The sequence below is a fragment of the Bos javanicus genome, chromosome 1 (genome assembly GCF_032452875.1).
Source record: "Bos javanicus breed banteng chromosome 1, ARS-OSU_banteng_1.0, whole genome shotgun sequence".
Classification (NCBI taxonomy): Eukaryota; Metazoa; Chordata; class Mammalia; order Artiodactyla; family Bovidae; genus Bos; species Bos javanicus.
The window spans coordinates 18,971,608-18,984,224 of record NC_083868.1 but is presented as its reverse complement, the minus strand read 5'-3'; the positions used below and the strand labels follow the sequence as shown (position 1 = coordinate 18,984,224).

Genomic DNA, 12,617 nt, shown 5'->3' with positions numbered 1-12,617 from the left:
AACTCATTGTTTGCAAAATGTCCGTGCACATTGTCTCATCTGGAGAGAGAACACGGTGTGCAAAAGGAAGATGTGTTGTAGCTGGTGGAGTAAAACGGTTTCTCTGAGTTTCTCATCTTTTTGAGACTGGGTCTTCTCATATATAAACTAGACATATATTAGAGATTTTCAAGGTTGTTGTAAAAATCAGAAATAATCTGTGAAAAATGCCTGTCACATTCAGTACTCATTTTCAATGCACCTCTGTGATATAGGTAATTACTATGACTTTTTCAGTTTTAAATGGGCAATCCAGACTTTGGAGGTATTCCATTAGTTGTTAATGTTGTGCACATTCAGTTAGTGTCAAGGCTTCAACTCAGTTAACCTCAAACTCATCTCACAGTATGTTACTGTCTCCTATTGGGTTGATTAAATGGAATCATTTTAACCATCTGGTCCAAGCCATAGGCAGGGTTTAGACTGCATCTCAGTAAATGGCACTTGGTGGGTAGGTGATATATACTTGATGGGTAGGTGACAAGGAGAAGGAGGACAGAGGGGAAGGTGGATGAGATCTCTAAAAAGTAAAGTCAATGATGAACAGATCTAGAAGGAAGAGAGCAGAGTATACAGGGTGCTGAAGAAGACATTGGAACCGAAATTCAGAACAAGGGCAATTTCTTAAGAAAGTGGTAATTCAGAACTAGGGCAGTTTCTCCACTGAGAAAGACTGAAGAAACTTCGAGCTCCCAGGCAGCTGTCCCTTGGAAGCAAATCATCTTGATTGTGTGATTCTTTGTCTTGCAAAATTTCCTGAAAAGGGATCCACTACAACCCCTCAACTCTTCCCCACATACAATGCGTGTAATCTTCTGTAATTCTAAGTGCCTTGAAATTCTTCCTTCAATCATCTAGGAAATGGATGGAAAGGGAGAATGTAACTACAGGACAAAAGTAACACTGCAGATTGAAGAAGGATGGTGGCGGGGAGGAAGCCAGCTCTTCCTACTTTGTAAGTTTAGCCATACCCAGTGTGGCGGCTAGGGATGCTGCTGTTTAAACATCATTGTCATTTTCTCTTCAAGGAACAGGAAAATTTCCAAATTGTATACTCCTCATATAGTAAATAGTCAAAATTTTGGAGAATGCATTGCTTGTTCACCTCTCTGAACATTTGACAGTACGTTATATTATATGTAGATGAGTACATAGGACTTAAATACACGATCAGAACTAAAATGCTGTTAAGTGTATTGTTAAGTCTGTCAGGGCAGGCAGTTGACTTAGCATTTCTCTTCTGAATAGTAATCTTGGAAAATTCAACAATTTGAAGTACTTTTAAAATAATAAAATCCTTAAGAAGTACTTTTTGAAATACATTTCAAATGTAATTTTATATCATATAACTGATCAATAAGTATCTCTGTTCATTGGCCTTATAAGATGTGTATCAGTTACTTCTGGTATATAAATGACTGTAAGAAATTGGCAAAGGCACTTTCAGCCAATCTAAACATGATGACACAGTTGATTTTAATGGTAGTGTTGCTGTAGTAGAGATGTAGCATGTGCTTCTTAATAGAGGAGCCAAAGACTCATGAAATGTAATTCTGGAGATCAAGGTCCTGCTGTGTCATTTAATAAGCCATCTCCACACAGAGAATGAGAGTCAAATAGCCTCTTGATATGGGGAACCCTATTCAGTTACAGTTGTTAAACTTTCCCATTTTTCTTTTTTTTGGAGCTGTTCTCTCAAAGACTTGTTTTCTGATTAAGTTCTTCCTATGCCAGTAGGGATCTTCACTGCATGCAATATGTAAATAATATGCAGTATTTTGCAAAGTGGTTGTCAGGGATAGATATTTTCCTTGAGGCACGTCATTTTTAATCCATGCTTAAACCTCTAACATAAATGAGATATGTGTCAATGTGGAGGCATTTACTGTATGGTGGAAAACAGGAGAGTCAGGCCTTCACTTACAATAAAAGGGTTCAAATTAAAGTTATTTCTGACAAGATATTTCAAGCAAGAAATAAGGGTGATAAAAATAGGTTTCTGATGGCTACTTTTATGTGAGGGAAATAATAGGTGCAGTTTAAGAAATACTACTCACATTGATATTTGAATATGTTCGAAGGGGCTAATTTTTAAAATTAGGAATTTTCTTGTAATCATAGTAATACATAAGTCCTACAATATTACAGACAACATTTTAAAAGATTAGGTTGCTACATAAAAAGAAAATTTGGAGTTCAGTCAAAATTTTTATTTCCATTCACAGGTTATAGTGATCAGTCATGATATAAATATTTTTATTATATTTGTGGCAATAAAGGTCAATTTTTATTCCCAGTGATTTTCATTTTATTTATAATTAATAGCAATCTAGCCAATAATAGATCTAGTAAGTAGGCTGTTTTGAAGGTAAAAGAATAAAACAATAGAATAGTCAAAAACACTGATAGGAGCTTAGCAAATTTGGAATTTGCTAAGAGTTTGAATATTGAATCATACTAATGATATAAAAGCTAAGCAGATCTACATGACCATCAATTATAAAATAATTGAATAGGTACTAATTCATTTCACATGAATAACAAGAGTCAAAGATTATTTAGCTCTAAGTATAATATCCATTCTGAAGGAGATCAGCCCTGGGATTTCTTTGGAAGGAATGATGCTGAAGCTGAAATTCCAGTACTTTGGCCACCTCATGGGAAGAGTTGACTCATTGGAAAAGACTCTGATGCTGGGAGGGATTGGGGGCAGGAGGAGAAGGGGATGACAGAGGATGAGATGGCTGGATGGCATCACTGACTCGATGGACATGAGTCTGAGTGAACTCCGGGAGTTGGTGATGGACAGGGAGGCCTGGCACGCTGCCATTCATGGGGTTGCAAAGAGTTGGACACGACTGAAGCGACTTAGCAGCAGCAGCAGCAGCAGCAGCAGCAGCAGCATACTATTTAGTGGGTTTCCCAGGTGGCGCTGATGGTAAAGAACCCGCCTGCCAAGGCAGGGTTTGCAAGAGATGCGGGTTCAATCCCTGGGTCAGGGAAAATACCCTGGAGAAGGAAATGGCAATCCACTCTAGTATTCTTGCCTGGAGAATCCCGTAGACAGAGGAGCTTCCTACAGACAGAGGAGCCTGGCAGGCTACAGTCAGAGGGGCACAAAGAGTGGGACAGGGCTGAAGTGACTTAGCACGCACGCATGCATACTATTTAGTAAGGACTTGTGATGAATCATTCTGATTGTGTTGCAAGTTGGCATTATATTTGTGTAATGGAATGTTTACTTTTTAAAATGTTCTCAATATAGTCCCCATATTTAAATTACTTGTGCTAATGTCACAGGGCAAAAATGATAGAGCTGATGTAGCAGCAAGTGATAAAAATAGAAGGAAAAAAAAAAAAGAAGAAAAATCCCTGCAGTTTGGAAAACTGAACTTGTATTTCCCGAAACAGGGCACAACCTGAATCCCTAGAAACAACAGAGAAAAATGGCTTTAGCTAGTCAGTTACTCGACTGGCAATATTTTCTTATTTAAATGCTCTCTAAGAGCCAAAGAAAAGACTATTAGGCAGTCAGCCATGGTTTCTTTTGTTTCTGCTTAAACAAATCACTGATCTGGAACCAGAAAAGCTCTGCTCAAATAAGAATTTCACTGAACCAATTGCAAATGGCATTTGAATGAAATTGTTCAGAATGCATTTGATGGTAATTAACATTTTTTGCTGTGCTAAATATTGCCCTGAAGTGAACCATTTGGAAACTGGAACAGATACACTCTGGGCAAATTCTAAAGTTTATATTTTAAAATCAGATGAATTATTCTACCGTTATAATTTCAGTATGGTGAAAATATGCAGGTATATCATGCTTCCTTGACATTGAGGCATTATATTTTTCTCTTTCATGTTGGAATAGATTAAGTGGACTGTGCATTACACAGATAAAGTTTTAATACAAAAAAATTAAAGTTTTAGTTATATATGTATGATTTTATAGATAAAAGTTATCTCAAAGTTTTCTCAAATTTTTTATTTTGTATAGTGATGAAATTTGGCTACTTTTAAAATATCAATTCTATGAAACTATGTTACTTTCACCTAGAAAAGTTTTCTTCTTGACAACTTATTGAGGAATAGAGAAACAAGCTAACAGAAAAGATTGTGAAGACGGTCTGTTTTTTAAATGATTGCACTATCAAAATAGCAAGATGTTGGTAATGCTTGGTATCCATAGCAATTATGTATCAAATCAGCAATGATTTTAATGATTGTAATACTTTTTGCAGAAAAAAAGTTTTATATAATAGACCAGAAGAGTGTGAGACACCTTTACAAAATCAAGTGAGACAATTATTTTTGAACAATGTTGTGGAACCCAAATTATTGGTTTCAGATTGATATTTTCTCTATGGCTAGCCCCACAATGATTTGCAAGCTTTATTTCTGGTATTAAAATTTTGTTTAGCAGAAATGTTTTTGTTACCAAAGTAACAAACAGCTGAGAAAGAGAGAGATACAGAGAGAGAGGCTTTAGTTTATACCTAACAGTATTTATTGATGATCTATATATGCAATATTAAGAACCAGACAACAGTGAAGCAAAGGTGATTAAGATCCAGAGTTTGGCGTCAAGAACACAATTTTGGAGGCAATATTATTATATGGAAATGACTGAGCATGCATACATACAGACACACTTGGTATTTTCCTTCTTTTGTTTCAACTTTTTTGTGTCATTCTGTTGCTTGATCTTAGTGCTTCCATGAAGCTTTTTCCAGCTCACACTCTCTTCTCCAAAGTACTCTACCACTTAAGTCTCTCATGTACTAATTTTAGGGGCACATAGTTAGATGTTGATTTTTGTATTTATTAATTTATAAATTAATATTATATGGATTTTTCTTTCATGTAATAGTGGTTATTGATATATCTTACATTTTCTTATGAAGTGCTTTGTATGCAATATTTATAAAATTTGAATGACTATTTCAAATATTGAAGAATTTATGTAATCCATACATGCACCAAGCACTGTGTGCATGCTAAGTCGCTTCAGTCATGTCTGACTCTGTGTGATCCTATGGACTGTAGCCCACCAGGCTCCTCTGTCTATGGGATTCTCCAGGCAAGAATACTGGAGTGAGTTGCCATGCCCTCCTTCAGGGGATCTTTCTGACTAGGGATCGAATTTGCGTCTCTTACTTTTCCTGCATTGGCAGATTTTTTTTTTTTTTTTTACCACTAAGGCCACTTGGGAAGCCCCACACCTAGCATTAGGTTGTATTAAATTGAAAACAAAATGGCAATCAGCACCTAAATTATTTTCAAAAATGAAAATGTACTAAAATTATCATAAACATGAAGCATAACAGGATGCACAGCATTATTTCATTGGTGATCTATATTTAATGTGTAATATTTTACTAGTTTCTGTTTTACTTATATTTTAAAGTTTCTGATTTTCAGTGAAAAGACAGCACTATGGCAAGATAATAAAAAAATAAATCAGAGAGAGATCTACCTGGAAATACTAATAACCTAATTAGGGAAAACACATGTTAAGGTTACTTACTGGGAAGTTCTGGTGGAGGAGTTGGGACTAAAGTTGGTTCTGGATAGACACTCACATTACAAATCCCATATGTTAGGCTAATGTCATCCAATGCTATATCACTCAGGATCTGGTTTTTAAACCCATAGAAAGAAACCTGTAATTCAGAGAGGTACATAAAATGATTCCACTTTAATCTTTTCTGATTGATTCTTCTTGTAGCCCAGTATTCTCTGGAGAATCAATATGGTCATGTCCAAGTAAATGTGGACGAGTTATCACACAGTGAAATACTGTTTTTCAAGATCCTTCGGCTGAGCCCAGCTCCCTAACTATGTGTTTACGGTGGTCTAAATTTTTGCTAGTGTCTTCTTTCTGTGTTAGGCAATATCGTCACAATTTCTCTATGTCTCTAGCTCTTTCTTTCATGATATTGTCATGCTCCATTGTACTCTGTCACATATACACATCATCTTGCATGGACAGCAACCTTATTCTAGGTTCTTTCCACAACATTATTAAAAATCCAGGTAGCTGTCTGCCTTCCTAGAGCATACAACCCTGAAGAGATTAGAAGTCACGCTGTCATGTCCAACTCTTTGCAATCTCTTGGACTATACAGTCCATGGAATTTTCCAGGCTAGAATACTGGAGTGGGTAGCCTTTCTCTTCTTCAGGGGATATTTCCAACCCAGTATTGAACCAGGGTCTCCTGCATTGCAGGTGGCTTCTTTACCAACTGAGCTATCAGAGAAATACCTGGAGCATAGCACCCTGAAGGGAAGACACATTGATTAGGTAATTTAAAAGAGAGAAGAAGAAAACAAGAGAAAATATAAATATGATATAGTTATTCAGAGCCAGATAGTGGCTCTAGTGGTAAAGAATCTGCCAACGCAGGAGACACAAGAGAGTTAGATTCCTGGGCTGAGAAGATCCCCTGGAGTGGGGAATGCCTGCTGGTACTGGTCGTAATTGACCTGGGAAGTTTGTGTGAGATATATTACAAAGGTGATAACCAGAGGACACAGACCCAGACCTGGGAGAAAGGCCCAGTGTTCAGATGAAACATATTAGGTTCTTAAGAACAGTGGCTATTTTTGATGGACTTTGTTGGATCCTCTCCTGTCTGGGAAAGGAAAGACATAAACTGAACACCTGATGTGCTATTTGCTATGCAAGGTGCATTGTATGCATTATATTATTTAATTTTTCTGACACTAAATTGAATTTACAGTCATCTATTCACTCATTTGTTCACTCATTATACCTACTTCAATATACAATCATCTATTCACTTGTTAGTTCATTCATTCTACCTACTTCATGGTAGACACTACTCCATGTAAGAATTATCTTTTCCTTTCAGATACACATAAGCTGAATGTCAAAGAGAATACAGTAACTTTTTCAAGATTTTGTAACTGAAGTGGCAAAGCCAAGGTGTAAATATTTCTAGAACTCAGTCCTCTCACTCTGCCTGATGAAAAAGTGGATGCAGTTTTGTGACTTTTAAGACTCTCCATGTGTTGGCCAAGATTTAGTTACTTCCATACCTATCTTCCTGTTTCTGCCATCTTTTCGTTCCTTCATGTTCCATTTTCCTTTACCCTTCCTTGAATTGTCAGAAAATTAAGGTGGAAAAGAAAACTTTACAGAATTATAGAATCAGAAGAAAGAGGATAAGGAAAAAGGATAGGGAAAAAAAAAAAAAAGAAAGCTAAGAAAGCTGGGAGGAATACAAATGAGAGTCATTGATTATTGCCTGTTTTTTATCAAGTCACAGAAAAGCACGGAATCTTCACTAATGACAATGTCTGTCCAAACATCTTCTGAAAGTTATACTCTTGTATCTGAAATTGCCCAGTTAAAACATTCTTAATTTGGTCAAGCTATTAGCTTATATGATCCTATATTTTAATTGCAAACACCCTTGGGAAGAGAATACATTAAGCTGTTACGTGAAAAATTAATTCACCCTAAAGTGAAATAAATGATCAGAGACTTCCCAATGATACAGCTCATAGAACTTGTCTCTAGAGGAAATATATGGCGATTAAGTTAGAATGTGGCAGCGTGTGGGGATACTGGTGGGTGTGGATGTTCTAACAGCAAAAGATGATTCCCTAGAAAAGTGTAGGGGTCATTTAGGTGGTGGTCTTGAAAAGTTGGAAAACCTAGTTAGGCAGTGGAATAGGAAGACATGGTTGACTTGTACTAGAAAGTTGCTGAAGAAAGCTGAAATATCCTTCAAGTTTTCTGTGAATTTTATGGCTCATTATAAGTAGTACTTCCATGTAGTAAATTGTTCCTCAGTAAGTGGTTTTTAATGTCAGTGAATAATTGAAAATAGGGGAACTCAAATATAAAAAAAAAAAGAGAGAAAGATCAGGAAAGAAGAGAAAACGACTTAGCTATACCCAGAAAGTAAATTGTTTTTCACATATCACCATAAACTATAATTGTATCACCATTTTGTAATACAAATACATGGTTATAAGTGTTTTGCCCACCTTAAATTCCACTGTTTCATTTAATGTTACTTGTCCATAGTTCCAATTTTGTCCATAATTTCCTTCTTTTTGGAAAATTGTCTTCTCCATGTTTTGGTCACTGCTGATATTAATGCTTAGTTTGTAAACATTTTCACCATACATATAATACCTAATTTGGAAACAAGCAAAAATTAATCAATTCCTAGAACACTAGAAAAAAAATATACATATATTCACATATATGTAGATATATTTGGATTATTCTAAATCTTTCACTCAATTACCTCTTTTCTTTTGGGTAAAGGAGCTGCTAGAGAAAAGAAAGTTTTTAGTATTTGCTACTTTATTAATGGGAAAAGTAATGACTAATGCATTAAAACTTGGGGCAACATCTTAGTAAAATTTGAGCTTGGCAATGTAAGAAAAGCAACATCACTTATTAAATACGGTGTTACTTAACATGTGTCTATAACATACCAGAAACTAAGGCAGGCTTGTTCAGGAGTGGGATCTAAAGGGAGAGTTAAAAGCCCTACTCTTTCTCGTCTTCCTCCTGGTCCAGTTGGGGTGGAAATGTAAAATCCTGTAAAAAACAACAAAAATATTTTGCTTCACTTAAATATTAGCAACTTTTTTGGTTGTGCTTTCCTTCTATATAATTTATAAGCAGGAAAGCACAACTTTAACATGAAAATATAAAGAAACATGTTTAGGTAGAATGGAAAGGAGCTATATTAGAAGCCAGAAGGCAACTTCCATAATCAATTGTTATTTAAGAAAGTCACTTCTCAATTTAGGACTTCCCAATAGCCTTGAACAGGACAAAATCTAAGTTACTAAGAGTTCACATGACTGTTTCATCTTATTACTTTGAGAAAATACCACTTTAGCTCCAATTTATTAGATGTTTTGAGTATTCACTCCTGTAGAGACAATAGGACCATGAAGATATTTAGATATGCTGATGGACTAACTCACTTAAGGTAAGTACTTAAATGCAAATTCCAAGGGAAAGTTCAATTCCTTCTACTGGAGTTTCCCTTACAATTGTAACTGTCACTAATTTTTGAGGTCATTTAAGTCTAATTAACATCTTCAGAAAATCCTTTTTGGTCTTTCGAACTAGATGTGACTCTTGAATTCTTAGTTACACTTGTACTTCTCTGATGTCACTTAGAGTATTCCATCGTGTATTATATTTATAGTCATATGTGCTGTTAAAAACTTGTTAGAAATTTGGATAAAAGAAAGACATTTGGTACATTTTCTTAATTCTCTGTGTGGATTAGCTAAATATTATTTAATATATTCATGCTACATTAAATTGGCTTTTTATTTTAAAATTTATTAAAGTACTACACAATTGAAATGATTAAATAGGTATCTTCCACAACCCTACGGGGAATTATAGGTTAAATGATAATTCTTTTAAAATATCTTTGAGAGTTCTTGGAATTAACCTCAAGAGTCAGCTTCAAAATTTGTAAGTTAAGCATTCAGTGAGTTTTTGTGAGCCATTTGGTTTCTCCTACAACGTCCATCTAGCCTTTTATTCTGCTTATTTCTTCATGAACTGAACCTAACCTCTGCCCCTCCAACACTCCAACCTCCAAAGAAGTCGTAACACTACTTCACTTCTTCTCTTTGGAAGAGAAGTAGTGCTGGATGTTGATGTAGAGGCAGCAGAGATTGCAGAGAGAGTAGAACTTTCTGGAAAACTAGAGGGCCCTCTCAAAAAGAAAATACTATTCTAAGAATCACTTTGTGAGTTTGTGGGTGCATATAAAATTAACTGAATCTGGTAGATAAATATCAAAAGTTTTAGATTGAGAATGGTGCAAATTCAGCCAGGTTCTCTCAATATTAAAGAGCAACATTATTTTCTGAAATTCAACATCACAGGAAAAAATAAGGAAATAAGGACAATTTTACTTTGAAACATTGAAATTACTCTTATTTTAGAATAGGTTTATAGGCTAAATAAAATGCAGATATCCCCAAGACTTAACATACTTTTGAAAATTGAATCTATAACTATTTTCCTCTCTGGCATAATATTTAGAACAGTATCACAGCCAATTTGTTTCTGTTGAAAGTTTCTGTGGTATGCAAAGAAAATAGTTATGATACCTAATATGTATAAAGCATTTTTCATATGCCAGGCATTTTCCTAAGATTTTAAAAAACATGTTAATTTAATGTTCATAATATTCCTCCAAAGTCAGGTTCTATTATCATCAACCCACTTTCCAGATGAGGAAACTGAGATAGATGATGAAATGATTGATGATGACGAGTCATCTAACAGAGTAGATTTAAATGGCAGAGCTCAAATGTAAACCTAGCTATGACTTTAGGGTCTCTATTTGAATGATTCTTACTACTATACAGTGCTAGCTAACCCCCAAGTGTTGGAATGATTATGATTTCATTGAGAAAAGCCAACAAAAAATACTTTCTTCATCTCTTCTAGCTCTTTTGTGACTCCTCCATTTCTGAAAATTTTATGTTACTCATCTCATATCCCTGAATGTTCTGGAAAAATGGGTCTCTGCTGAGCACCCCAAGCTGCTGCCCTGAATCAGCACCAATGTCTCCACCAGTTGCTTTTGTTTCTAAGAAGAACAGAGAAACGGAGCATTGACAATACAGAGATTTCAAAGCAGGTGCTCCACTAGGAGAAACTTCTTCAGAAAGACTCGGAGAGTTAAGGGGCTTAGCTATTCTTCCCTAAAGCAATGTTAATTCAAAGTTTATCTGTTTCATTTAGGCCTACCTGTCATTTAAAGTGAAAGTAAAGAACAAAAAACATCCTGCATGGATAAGAGGAACAGCAGGAAAGATTTAATTCCCTTCCGTCTCAGAGGCAGGATGTCTGACACATAAAAAGCAAGCTGGAAGAAAAATACCCCTTGGAGGGGAATGACTGCTAGATTATGAAATCACCGGTATGAGACTTGGGAAGGACCTATTAAGGCCTCTCATCCGTTCTTATTACACTGCTGCCTCTGGTGGGCTCTCAACTGCTCTGACTCATCTCACTTTAAATAACTCCTGCTTCACAACCTTCTCCTGAGACTGCATTTCCAACCCGACTATTTAAAACCTCCACCTGACATTCAACCTGTCTCACTTTGGTCAGTTTCATCTTATTTCTTTTGTGATTTAATCTGTTGGCAAGCCTAAATCATTTTTCTCCCCTAATGTACTTATAGTCTTCAAATATCAGTAGAATGATTTTTCTCTCTTATTATAATGACATAAAAGGAGAAAATGATAATTTGAACATCAAAGATTTCGACTACATAAAAGCCATCTGTCAGAGTCAATGGATATAGGTGCTTTCTGTACTTTCCTCTAACTACTTTCCAAGTGTGAGAGAGAATTTTTTTTTTTTATTATAGTTAAGGAAAAAAAAATGGTCAAATTATTTGACTGTTTTAGGTCAGGATTCTCTAGAGAGTTGGGGTTATTATCACTTGGGGGTTAGTCTTCAACTGTGCAGATTACTAATTATCCCTAGGGGACCAGGCTGTGGGAAATCACTGATTCAAAGGAGAATAATTATGCATAAGACGATGCATGTCATAATATTTAGTTTTAAGCATGTAAGTCTAATGAGATTGGCCATCTACGCAGAGCATATATATATTTTTTTATCCATAGGGTCACACTGGTTAACTAATTTAGCAGGATCCTGTTAACATTATTTTTAGATTATATCCAGAATCTGACCTCATATGACCACATGTGAGTCCCATGGCCTCTTTTCTGGATTAAGTGACAACTTTTCATTGGTCTCCTTGACAACTCTCTTGCCCTTCCATAAACTATTCTACCAATCAAAGTGAATCTTCTCCTTCCTACACTTAAACGTCAGTGGCTCCTCACGTCACTGGGGAAAAGGGCAGAGCCATGGAAGACTCATTATTATCTGAATCCCATTGGCCCTATAGATTCTATTTCAGCAATGCTGGTTTCCTGGCTTTCCTTCATGCAGGTCAGGCATGCACCCTTCAGAGCCTTTACTCTGCGTGTTTCCTATGCCTGGGGTAATCTGTATGTCCCTTAAAGTTTTGATTCAAGTATCACTTATTGTTTCAATGAGACTCAACCTAATGATTATATTTTAATTTGCAGAAACACCTCAACATCTGCCCTCCCCACTGGCCTTACCAAGCTCTGTATTTTCCCCTAAGTACTCATTAACATTAAACAGACGCCCAAAATGTAATGATTTGTGATGCATAGTGCTTATTTCCTGTTTTCCTTTGCTATAAAATGTGTTCCGTAAGAGAAGAAAATCTGGTTGCTTTTATTCACAGATACATCCAGAGGTCTTGACTCAAGAAAATACTTCTTAAATAAGGGAGTGAATGAATGCTTCGAGTGGGAGTTTCAATGATTTCTTAGAGAAATAGATCAAAAGCAGTCACATTCCTGTTAAGAAATGCTTCATGAACTGTAATTTGTGTGAACTGTATTTTGTTATCCTGGGGTGCATTTTCTAAGGAAGTGCTCAGGCTATTTTTATGTTATAAGCAATTTCATATAGTCAATCACTTATTTAAAAA

The 12,617-nt window shown here is 35.8% G+C and overlaps 1 protein-coding gene across 1 annotated transcript in view; it reads right to left on the bottom strand.

The window, feature by feature from the left end:
• Positions 1-12,617, bottom strand: part of TMPRSS15 (transmembrane serine protease 15) — a 142,236-nt gene that overhangs the window by 68,671 nt on the left and 60,948 nt on the right. Inside the window, exons 12-14 of the mRNA XM_061426189.1 lie at positions 8,521-8,626; positions 8,062-8,212; positions 5,570-5,705 (exon numbers count right to left, since the gene is read on the bottom strand). Of these exons, the coding sequence (XP_061282173.1) occupies positions 5,570-5,705; positions 8,062-8,212; positions 8,521-8,626 (393 nt within the window). The remainder of the gene's footprint in view (positions 1-5,569; positions 5,706-8,061; positions 8,213-8,520; positions 8,627-12,617) is intronic.